This window comes from Tachysurus vachellii, chromosome 6 (assembly GCF_030014155.1).
Source record: "Tachysurus vachellii isolate PV-2020 chromosome 6, HZAU_Pvac_v1, whole genome shotgun sequence".
Lineage (NCBI taxonomy): Eukaryota > Metazoa > Chordata > Actinopteri > Siluriformes > Bagridae > Tachysurus > Tachysurus vachellii.
Genome location: NC_083465.1, coordinates 21,275,952 through 21,288,530, shown reverse-complemented (window position 1 = coordinate 21,288,530; position 12,579 = coordinate 21,275,952). Strand labels below are relative to the sequence as shown.

Here is a 12,579-nt window from a genome sequence, read left to right as displayed (position 1 = left end):
CGGATTGTTTGCATGAAACAGCAACTGCGCAGGTCTCAGAGGAAAAAGTCCTGACTGGAACAAAGCCAAACACATTGCTAGGAGAGCTGTAAGAACGGCGGCCCATGAGCGAGGAGGCTGCCGTTAATGATTTAGCTTGAGGAGGGAGGGGACGACAAGAGAGGACGAGCTCCTAACTCTCTCTCAGAGGAACAGCAGCTCTAACAGCAGAAAACTTTAATCTCACGCACAGATAAGACACTTGGGAGGAAAGCAAAGGACAACAGCTCTAACCGGAGAAACACACTCAAAGGAAAGCACTTTTTAAGGGAGGACTGGTAGAAATCTAATGTTTGTGGGTTTTCTTGTGTATTTCATTACAATTATAAAAACACCTGTATGATCCTGAGATACCGCAAGAAGTCACGATGTTCGCTGTGCATTTGCTGTCTTTTTATTTTACCAAATTACAGGAGGATCAGATCAAAAAGGTATATAGTTTATTACTCACTTACTAAGTTACTTAAATCTACTCTAAATTGAGTTCTCCTAACCTAATCATAAATGTTATTGCTATAAACTTTTTGAATATATAAAATTTGTGTACTTTGCATTTGTGATTCACTTAACTTGATAAGAAACTTTTTTTTTTTTGTTCTCTTGCATAAATCAAATAGCAGGTTGCGTTAGTCAGATCATACTGGTCTGGGAGCCACTCACATTCTGAGCCGCTCGTCTGATGCTAATAATGAATATGGTTTCAGTGCCCCGGCGAATGATTAACTCTCCTATGTCTCATATCTCAGTGAAAGACAGCCATGAAAGTGTAGACCAAGGACCTTGCCCTCTCTGTCAACTATGAGACTGAATCAATTTCCATTTAAGTTTCCCGACTTATTCTTAGGAAATAATAAGACAATTATGCTGTATTAAGTTCAAGCTATGATGATAATAAATATTTTGTTTGTTTGGTTAGTAAACGTTTTCTGTTACAGTGACCTGTCCTCAAGATAGAGGCACACCCAATGTCATATAATTATAATAATGTCCTAAATCACTACCGTTATGACTTTTTGCTTTCTTATTACTCATCCTACGCTGTTTGTAGATAACCGTGAAAAGGTATTGAGGAGTGCAAACGTTACACAGGAACGACACTGTAAATAAGCAATGGGAAAGTAGTTATATCCTGTTGAGTTCATTTTATTTGGACTTTAATGTAAGCGGATGCAATTAAGCAGAAAATGGCAAAATATAGGGATGTGGTTAAGACACACAGGTCTAAGATCAGGACTAACAGAGATCGAGTCCAAAATGAGTCCTAAGGGGATTGAGTCACATCAAGTCTAAGTCAAATCCAAATCAAAGCATGACCGTGTCAAGATTGAGACCGAAAACATCAAATACTTTTCATGGCTTTTCAAGATTTTACTATTAATAGCTGGCTTCATTCATACACTGCAAACAATGATAGTGTTTCCTAGAAGAAATAATTCCTTCGATTGACTTTGACACAAACATTATTTGTTCAAACTCTCACCAGAGTCCAAGACTGTATTTTGAGAGACTTATTCCCAAATCCAAATCTAAAGGCAAATAAGTTTGAACCATATGCAAGTCAATACAGAAAACACCCACCTCATGACTGATTTCAAGTCCAACAACCAGAGTCGAGTCCTATGTGACAAAGCTGAATAAATGAATTGTTTATTTCCTACCTTTTTATCCAGGTGGACCGGTTCCTGCATGCCATGCGTCTGTCTGATGAACAGCTCTTAGATATTAAGTCTCGATTCCGTGTGGAGATGGAGAAAGGCCTGTCTAAAGAGAGCAACGTTACCGCTGCTGTCAAAATGCTACCCACACACGTTCGCTCCACTCCTGATGGCTCAGGTGCGCAACACATCACACATCTAAGAGTGTTATAAAATGTTATATTGAAGTACTTTAGCCAAGTCAAACTGTACAGCATAACAACCATAACAACCAGCAGTGAATATAGGTTATAATATATAGGTATTTAAAAAGAAACAACTATGTTATGTGATTGTGGCACGTCTAGAGAAGGGTGAGTTTCTGGCACTCGATCTCGGAGGATCCAAATTCAAAGTCCTGCAGGTGACGGTATCTGAGGATGGGAAGAGGAAAGTGCAGATGGAAAGTGAGACTTTTCCAGTCCCTGTGGAGGTTCTCAATGAGAGAGGAACAGAGGTGCATACTCCACTGGAAACCTAAAGTTTTGTGATTGAATCAATGTGTAAATGTCAAAAATGTAGACTTTTGTCTTGAAACTAAGTAGTTTAAGAAGCAGCGTAGCAATGCAAAGTTCTCAGGAATGATTTTAATTATTTCTTCTGCAGTTGGCAGGAGACCCATAAGGAACTGAAGCTGTTGAGTAATTAAGAACTGAATCTCCAATGAACTATAATCTGCTTTGACACAACTTTAGTGTCATTTAATTAAACACTGATAAACTGGCAATCTTTTTTTTTTATTACCAACCAAACAAAATAGTTGACCCTTGTTCTAGACTTGACTTTATCTGTCTTATAGCTTTTCGATCACGTGGCAGAGTGTCTAAAAACCTTCATGCAGAAGAATAACATCAATCAGAAGAAAAAGCCACTGGGCTTCACCTTCTCCTTCCCCTGTCTCCAGTCTAAACTCGACGAGGTACAAAGCAAGAAGTGCAGAGAGCTGTAGAAAAAATTAATCTGTTTGAGTTCTGCAGGAGATTTTTTTATTATATATATATTTTTATCAATATTATGATAATATATCTCATCAGCTTATCATTACTAATACAGTCTGGAAATGATGTAGGGTGTGTTGCTGTCATGGTCAAAGAACTACAAGGCCAGAGGTGTGAAAGGTACTGATGTGGTACAGTCACTGAAGCAAGCCATCAACAAAGTTGGGGTATGAAAGAAACTTTTTAAAAATGATGTTGAGATCTTTGATATATATATACATATATGATTATGATTATATATATATATATATATATATATATATATATATATATATATATATATATATATATATATATATATATATTTAAAATAGGGGATTGACGTGGATGTTCTGGCGCTGGTCAACGACACAGTGGGAACCATGATGACTTGTGGATACGATGACCAGCACTGTGAGGTCGGACTCATCATAGGTGAGACCATAGTCACCGTGTTGGAACATTATATAAATTACAGTCTGATCAGAAATCATGTAACTTCATCATCTGTTTATCAGATAAATCAGATACAAAACAAAGCAGAACAAACAGTTAATGTTTTCTGTCTGTCTTTAGGTACAGGCACTAATGCGTGCTACATGGAGGAGATGAGACACATTGACCTGGTGGAGGGAGACGAGGGTAGGATGTGCATCAACACTGAGTGGGGAGCGTTTGGAGATGACGGGGTGCTTGATGATTTCATTACAAGTTTTGACCAGGAAATTGATGCAGCCTCCATCAACCCTGGAAAACAGCTGTAAGGGGTTAAATTTTGAACAAATATCCACCTCATTTGTGTTTTCACACAAATCTGCTTCTGATCTCCTCCTAAATTAATTTGCTCATGTATCCAAAAGGTTTGAGAAGATGATAAGTGGGATGTACATGGGAGAACTGGTGAGGCTCATCCTGCTGAAGATGGCTAAATGTGGCCTGCTGTTTAAAGGAAGAGTCTCAGATGCTCTTCGTACCAAAGGGAGATTTCAAACTATGCATGTCTGCATGATAGAAGAGTAAGTTGTTTACCAAGATTCAGCCTTAAGAATTCAGCTAACCATAAACCACTGTTTATATTATGTGTGTGTGTGTGTGTGTGTGTGTGATTAATTCATTCAAAAGTGCTAATAATTTTTTTTAAAGATAATGTATAGAGTTTGTAGTTATTTACTTGTTTTTTTTGTGCCTGCAGATACAAAAATGGGCTGAAAAACACTCAGGATATCCTTACAGAGCTGGGTCTCAGTCCCACAGAGGATGACTGCATTGCCGTCCAGCATGTTTGCACCATTGTGTCTTTCAGGTCGGCAAACCTATGTGCTGCTGCACTGGCTGCCATCCTCACACGCATCCTGGAGAACAAGAAGCTAAAGACTCTAAGGACCACCGTTGGTGTGGATGGAACAGTCTACCGAACTCATCCCCAGTAGGATAGCATGTTTACTCCGTCAACTTCTTGTCATTTCAAACAAATAATCCTGACTCAAAATGCACGTCTATTACTCAAAATATGCTGGTCTCTGTATTGTAAATGAATTTTGCAGGTATGCAAAGAGGCTCCATAAAGTGGTGCGCCACCTGGTTCCTGAATGCCATGTCCGTTTTGTGTTGTCGGAAAGTGGCAGTGGTAAAGGGGCGGCCATGGTGACTGCAGTCGCCCAACGCCTAGCATCACAGCGCAAAGAGATTGACAACACACTAGCAGAATTCAAACTCAGCACCACACAACTCCAACAGATTAAAGATAAAATGAGAGTGGAATTGGAGCGTGGCCTCAGAAAGGATTCGCATGGATCTGCCTCAGTCAAAATGTTGCCCACATATGTTTTCAGGACTCCAGATGGCACAGGTAAAAAAAAAAAAAAAAGGATTATACATAGGCCTGTGTTTCTTGCACTCTACCTAGGTAAACCTGGCCAGAACATGTGATATCTACTGTAGCTACATGAAAATTTGGCACTAAAAATCTCCATTAAAACTGCTAAAAACTTTTTTGGTATTGTTATTTTATTACATTGTTTAAATAATTACGTTGTTGATTGGATGAAAGTGGGAGGTTTCATCAATTTTTCTTAATGTACATACTTGCTATTTGCTGAATTTCTTATACTCAGACAAACTGTTGTTGTTATTGTTGTTTTTTTGGCCTGTTAATGTCATATATATCAAAAGATACCCCCTGCTCACATACACACATACAAGAGTTGGGTACAGAAGAAGACTGCCCACTACAGAATGTCATGGCTCAACATTTGATAATCCTAGTCGTAGCATTTACAATGGCTATAAGACTGCTGATGTAAAATTATTTAACATTTCTGTACTGATTATGGAATTACACCTGGTCCTACCACAGAGACAGGAAAATTCCTAGCCTTGGATCTTGGAGGAACAAACTTCAGAGTGCTCGTGGTGAAGATCCGTAATGGAATTCGCAAATCCGTCCGCATGTATAACAAGATCTATGCCATCCCACTGGAAATTATGCAGGGCACTGGAGAGGAGGTGCAAATTTGTATTTATTTATTTTTTAAAGGAATAGAAAAAAGGTAAGCTTTATTGAAATTAAGCTATAGCTAATATATTTTCTGTTTCCTTTTAGCTCTTTGATCACATAGTGCATTGTATCTCAGATTTCATGGACTACATGGGTATGAAAAACACATGTCTGCCCCTTGGCTTCACCTTCTCATTTCCCTGCAGACAGACTGGAATAGATAAGGTAACAAAGGCATTATCGGTGTTAAGCAATGCTTTCATACAGATTTATTCTCTTCTTATCAACTTTGCAAAACAGAGGATTATTGCAGGATGCATCAAACAATGTAATGTAAATGCCTGTATAAAAAATATTCTAGGGAATCTTGGTTAGCTGGACAAAAGGTTTTAAAGCTACACACTGTGAGGGGAATGACGTGGTGGACATGTTGAGGGAAGCCATTAAGAGACGAAATGTAAGACAACATGTAAAATTTGTACAAAAAGTTCAGAAGAATTGTTTCTGTCCTTACACCTTGTCAGAGATAATAATTCTGTCAAATTCTGTCCCTTTAGGAATTTGACCTGGATATTGTTGCCGTGGTAAATGACACCATTGGCACGATGATGACATGTGCATATGAAGATCCTAATTGTGAAATTGGACTAATTGCTGGTATGACCTCTATCTTTTCCTATATAAAAAAAATTAGAAATCCTTGCTAATGACCAACTTGAATCTTAATTTTATGTTGTATGTATATTTTATAATCATGCAGGCACAAGACAAACTTTACAGTATAAAAATCACATTATATGGACATAATTGACCATGCTCTTTTAGAGGAGTATGTAACAGACAATATCTAAAATGCTCCCTGGATTTTTTTTCTGTGTTTTTCCCTGAACATAGGAACAGGCAGCAATGTTTGCTATATGGAAAAAATGAAGAACATAGAAACAGTGGAAGGGGATGAGGGGCACATGTGTGTGAATACAGAGTGGGGTGGTTTTGGCGATAATGGCAACATTGAGGACATCAGGACACGGTTCGACCGGGAGGTGGACAACGGCTCCCTGAACGTAGGAAAACAGAGGTAACAGTATGGACGTGTTGGCCTATTTATCTACATTTGATATTTATCTTCTCTATATTATCCATATTCATAACAAGAAATACAAATGATTATCTCAATTCTGTTCCTATTACTGAATAGGTTTTTAAACATACTGTGTACTTTATAAGGTATATGACCACCGGACAGTGACACCCATATGTGCTTTTTGAACATCCACAGACAGTTTTCTTGTTTTAATAACCAGCACTCTGTTAAAAAGGCTTTCAACCAGATTTTGGTGCATAGAAATGGAAATTGTGTGGTGAGTTCAAGCACAGATATTGAGTGTGAAATGCTCTGGAGTGCAGTCAGTGTTCCTGTTCATCCTTAAGGTGTTCAGTGGGGATGAGGTCAGGGCTCTGTGCAGGACACTCAAGTTCTACCACTCCACCCCAGCAAATCTTGTGTTTATGGAGGTAACTTTAATAGAGGCAATAGAGGCACACTACTAACTTTCTAGACCATTATAAGCTTCAAACTTTGTGGCAGCAGTTTGGGGAAGACCCATGTATTGCTGTGTGCCATTTCTCCACAAAACATTTGGCCATACAATGTACATAATTTGTGGTGGTGCCATGCTAATGATAATTACGTACTGTATTAAAGCTTACATTATTTACAAGCTGGTTTAAAATAGTTTTTCCCTGCAGATATTTAATCAATTTTCCCTTCTGGTAAATATAGCAAACAGGAAACTGAGCCCATGAAGCACTCTGTGAGATTGAACATGTTATTTTGTGCACACAGGTTTGAGAAGATGACCAGTGGAATGTACCTGGGAGAAATTGTCAGGCAGATTCTCATAGATCTCACCAAACGGGGTCTTTTGTTTCGTGGCCACATTACAGAGTGTCTTAAGACAAGAGGCATCTTTGAGACCAGGTTTCTCTCACAGATTGAAAGGTAAACTATCAGAGATAGCTGTGGTTCTATAGAATAGATAATATTACATTACACTTGTTTCAGTTATAACCAGAAGGAGAAAGCAGTTTAAGGTGTGTAAGAATTTCTTTAGTTCAGACAATTGATGTACTTAGTTATTTTTAATAATATATTCTGTTCTGTAATGTGTTGATGGCCCCCTCTAGTGACCGTCTGGCGCTACTGCAGGTCAGATCTATTCTACAGCATTTGGGCCTGAATAGCACATGCAATGACAGTATCATAGTTAAGGAAGTGTGTGGTGTTGTGTCACACCGAGCTGCACAGATCTGTGGAGCAGGAATGGCTGCGATTGTGGACAAAATGAGGGAGAACCGAGGACTGGATCATTTGGACATCACTGTGGGGGTGGATGGCACACTGTACAAACTCCATCCACAGTGAGTAGAGTGAGGGGGAAATCTCAGTCACAGCATTTAAAACCTGTGGTTTGGGATTTTTAGGTGTCTTTTTCTCTCTTTGCAGCTTCTCGAGAGTTCTAAAGGACACAGTGAAGGAACTTGCCCCCAAGTGTAAAGTGGATTTCATCCTGTCAGAGGATGGCAGTGGGAAAGGAGCAGCTCTTATTACAGCTGTGGCTCGTCAGTATTGTAAGAAGACATAACCACACTGATGTGCACCGTGTCCCTTTTTACCAGCTGAATATATACCAAGAGATGCTATTTATATGTAGCTGGAATTTAACACACAGTCACCTGGGAGCAATCCAACTGCATTTTATATACATATAGGGCTGTCAAGTGTCACGCATAGAGAGTGACAGTCACGCATTTCGGTCATTTGTCACGCTCTCCCGCCACACATTGAATTTCTCACGCAGAAAAACTTTTTGACTATTTATCATATATTTAAAATGCTGCAGCACCCAAAATGTATCAGTCCGCACTGCTGTCTCTATGGAACCGGGCAGGAATCAAGCGTGTCTCCCCTGGAGCTCTTAGTCGAGCCTCACGCTTATCAGCCAATCAAAACAAGAGGCTACACAATAGCCAATCAGAAAATAGCACTATCTGGGTAAGATTTAACGCAACAACCAATGAAAAAAACATTCAATAGAGAGGGTATTTTCGATGGTCGGTTTCAACAAAACCTCAACACAAAACAGCTTGTCTCTGGACGGGACATTGTTCTCAATCATGACCCTGAAAATGTCTGGGCTTGAGCCTTAACTGTTTTATATGGGAGCAACATTACAAATGATAAAGGAGTCCAAAAAGGCAACAAACACTTACAATAAACACCACCAGTCATAATATCTCTCTCTCTCTCTCACACACACACACTCACTCACTCACACACACACACACAAACAAACACACACACATTAATAAATGGAAATTGAACAAATACTTTATATTTGAGGGGCACGGTGGCTTAGTGCTTAGCACGTTCGCCTCTCACCTCCAGGGTTGGGGGTTCGATTCCCGTCTCCGCCTTGTGTGTGTGGAGTTTGCATGTTCTCCCCGTGTCTCTGGGGTTTCCTCCAGGTACTCCGGTTTCCTCCCCCGGTCCAAAGACATGCATGGTAGGTTGATTGGCATCTCTGGAAAATTGTCCGTAGTGTGTGAGTGAATGAGAGTGTGTGTGTGCCCTGTGATGGGTTGGCACTCCGTCCAGGGTGTATCCTGCCTTGATGCCCTATGACGCCTGAGATAGGCACAGGCTCCCCGTGACCCGAGGTAGTTTGGATAAGCGGTAGAAAATGAGTGAGAGTGACCTTATATTTGGTTAAAATGTGGTCAGTGATCCTGGTGAAACCAGGATTTTTTTTCTTTTTCTCGGGATTTTGGTGTGTGTGTGTGTGTGTTTGGGGGGGTGGTTTGCTGGGGGGGTTGGAAATGTCACTCTTGCCTGTCTTCAAAACTTGAGAGTTATATATATATATATATATATATATATATATATATATATATATATATATATATATATATATATATAACTTTTATATATATATAACTTTGTTTGGAATATTCATGTTCATTTTATTTTGGCATTTTATGTAGCATCTTAATGATTAATACCAACGCATGAAATATATATATATATATATATATATATATATATATATATATATATATATATATATATATATATATATATAATATGTAGTGTGTGTGTAATCAATGCTTTGTGTACAGAATCATCCCTCTCAGACTGTTATATACTTTGATTCACTTTTTTGCAATTTCATCTCAGGTTGTCAGCCGTGCAGCTGATTTCACTCATGTAACACACAGTCTGTCTGAGTAATTGCCCCTGGTGCAGTGCCATCACCCCCCTCCCCTCCCCCATCCTTTATTGTCAGTGTGAGTGAGCAGGTTTGCATGGGCAGGCAGAGAGAATAGCAGGGATAAGACTCATCTAGAGCGGAAAGTGGCTTTGTATTGTGGAATGTCACGACCTTATTCAGACCAGCCAAGAACACGTTCTCATCCACAAGGTGTCCAGTGACTTTACAGCAACAAAACAAGACCAAGAAACCTTATTGCTTTGAGAAACCTAGTGAAGACCATTGTTTAATGTACTTGTATTTTGAATCTTTCTTTTTGTGTGTTTGTATCGTGAAGACTTTCTGAATAGAATTGAATTCACCATTTTAATTCTGAAATGCAGAATGTTTGATTATGTGTTACTGCTACAAAGAAAATCAGTACCGTATCATAAATGACATTAAGTACATTAATAATTTGATTCCATTGGAGCTGAAGTTTAAAATGTATCACACATTAGATTAAAATTGTTTTATTAATACTACTGATAACTGCTGATAATGTAAAAATAAATCATATGCTGAAGTGAACTCAAATATATTGCTCTGTCTACTGAATTCAGCTTCAGCAGGATTATACAGCTATAAGACTTCAATCAGGTCAGCTGCACTAAAGGGAAAACTACTCATGTCATTAATCCTACCTGCTAATGCTAACCAATTTCTTTTATCGAAAAGAAGAAGTGGAATCCGAGGCAAAGCCTACAGTGGAACACACACACACGAACACACACACACACACGCGCACACACACACACACACACACACACACACACACACACACACACACACACAAAACTGTGCATACATGAGCTCCTGCTGACTCTGACACACACATACACACAGATAATGCCATGTTTTTATAAAATGCCTTTAGCTTGTTATGGTGTCCTATATTATTGTCTGTCTTTAAAAAAAACTTAACGTTTCTATGTCAATAAAACAAATGAATGTAGTTGTGTTGTTTAATCATCTGTTGCTTTTAACATTCCTTATAGGCTTATCTGTTCTTCAGTGCTCATGGTTACTGAATTACACATGTGGAGGAAAAGCTCTTTATAAACACTACATTCAGCTTTTTCTCATGACACTGACCAGATATTCACATCTGCTTTTGTACTCTCTAGCATGTAGACTTTCTGCATTATTTCACTTTCTGCCATCACCTTTCTCTATGTTTTAAGCTGCACTCAATGCTGAATATTGTGCATTGTGCTTGATTTTACTCATCAACAATACCAGCTTTCATTCTGAAATTTGGATCTGCAGATGTTAAACAGCTTCACTTAGAAAAATCCTGTTGGCACCGTTTGATTATGTAAGTGCTGTTGCTTAAATCCCTTTGAATCCTATCTCAACGGGCAAATTGGTTCACCCTGACTTTGCGATTATCTAATCTATGTCTTGGACTACCAGTCTTCAACCATGGATACAGATGAGAAAATAGAGATTTTACCCCATGTACGTATATATGCTCTGTGTGTCTATGCTGCTTATTAGACCTTACTCTAAAACTCACCTAATTGCTCATTTTATTTGAGTCGTTGTGTAAATTAGAGCAGTGGTAGGAAATGTATACCAGTCAATCAGTGGGTCTGTTTTAGCAGCTCATAGCTTCTGGCTATTCAATAATTCAATATGTGCAGATTATTTCTTGACCTCAAAACAATCCATATAACATTTAATACAAATGAAGCTGAACTTGCTGTCCTTTCTGATCTTTATGTAATTAATGACAACTGCTTCATATGTAATTAATGATAATTGTAGAGAATCACTGGCTTTGCTAATTTCTTTTTTTGTTTTTCCTTGTTATATTGCAGTTATGAGTATTACAAGTATTTGTTGAAAATATTTACAGTTACATTCATATTCCTGCTGTTTAAATCAGCAGTTAGAATTAAACCACCAAAGACGAGGTGCTGTTTATTGTATTTAAAAAATATGCTCCTATTCTGGATTTATTATTGTAATTAATGATAATTAATTGTAATCAGTTTTATTAATTTTAATCAATAATTAATTATTTAATTTAATTCTTTTAATTTAAAAATGTTCAAAAACAGACTACGCAGAATGAAACTGGTGCTTGGAACAAAACACATGGCTGTTTTTCTGAGATTGTTTAGTATCTGGGAAACACCTGAAGCACTGGCTATCTATCTCTAAAAGAACCAAGAGAATTAAAAATTCAGTTTACTTGTTAGACTGATTTGTTTGCATACGACATTTCATTTCATTTCTGCCAGTAAGCCTGAATGGGTATTTTACTCACTTGTTACACCATCCGGGTTACTGAAAAATTCAGATAGTTTCATCAATCTGGTTTTTGACCAAATCATATCTGTGCAAACACAATAAACATTCTCAAACTGTGAGCTGTCACTGGCTTTGTAATTACTTACCTCCATTTAGTCAATGATTTTCTAGTTAACACTCCGTAATGGTACAGGAAATGATTCAGAGGAAATGGATTTCTAGGGATTTATTGTAAATCATGATGACATATGTCACGTGCTACAATGACTAATTTTTTTATTACACATGATTTCACTATTGACTGTGATTTCACTGATGTCTGAATAAAACACTGAGAGCACGAGTGTAGTTTATAAAACAGAAAGAACAGGAATATCAAAGAACTGCCCTGTGGAATTAATGCCATAAGCTTATTAGGGTAACAATAGGAATGGGAAATGAATATGATACTGTTTGGTAAGATTTGTGTAAATGTGGGGTTAGCCATAGCCTCTATATGCTAAAAAAAAAAAGTTGTTCTTGGTTTTTAATAGACCTTGCTAACATTATCTCTAAAGGCAAATGACAAAAAGATAAGGAATTAATGAGACTAATGGCATGAGACAACGACAATGAGATAATCTTACTCATCTTATTACAAGTGCGCTTCTCCTGGGCTATAAATATAATCAGTATTTTTAAATTGTGAACCATAAACTTTACTATTAAAATTTTGGTTTTCACCTTTTTGATAAGACTTTTAATACATTTTGCATTATGTGGCGATAATAGGCGTTTCACACTTGAACTAGCACTTCCTCCCT

General features: G+C 37.9%; 1 protein-coding gene across 1 annotated transcript; it reads left to right on the top strand.

Moving 5' to 3' along the window:
- Window positions 1-8,572, top strand: hkdc1 (hexokinase domain containing 1). Its single transcript, XM_060872873.1, has 18 exons — window positions 1-470; window positions 1,710-1,872; window positions 2,042-2,190; window positions 2,533-2,652; window positions 2,803-2,898; window positions 3,046-3,145; window positions 3,287-3,470; window positions 3,571-3,726; window positions 3,903-4,136; window positions 4,255-4,559; window positions 5,067-5,215; window positions 5,313-5,432; window positions 5,569-5,664; window positions 5,765-5,864; window positions 6,102-6,285; window positions 7,054-7,209; window positions 7,395-7,628; window positions 7,714-8,572. Exons 1-18 carry the CDS (start codon window positions 408-410, stop codon window positions 7,850-7,852), a joined length of 2,748 nt encoding a protein of 915 aa, XP_060728856.1. The 5' UTR covers window positions 1-407; the 3' UTR covers window positions 7,853-8,572.
- The last annotated feature ends 4,007 nt before the right edge of the window (window positions 8,573-12,579 follow it).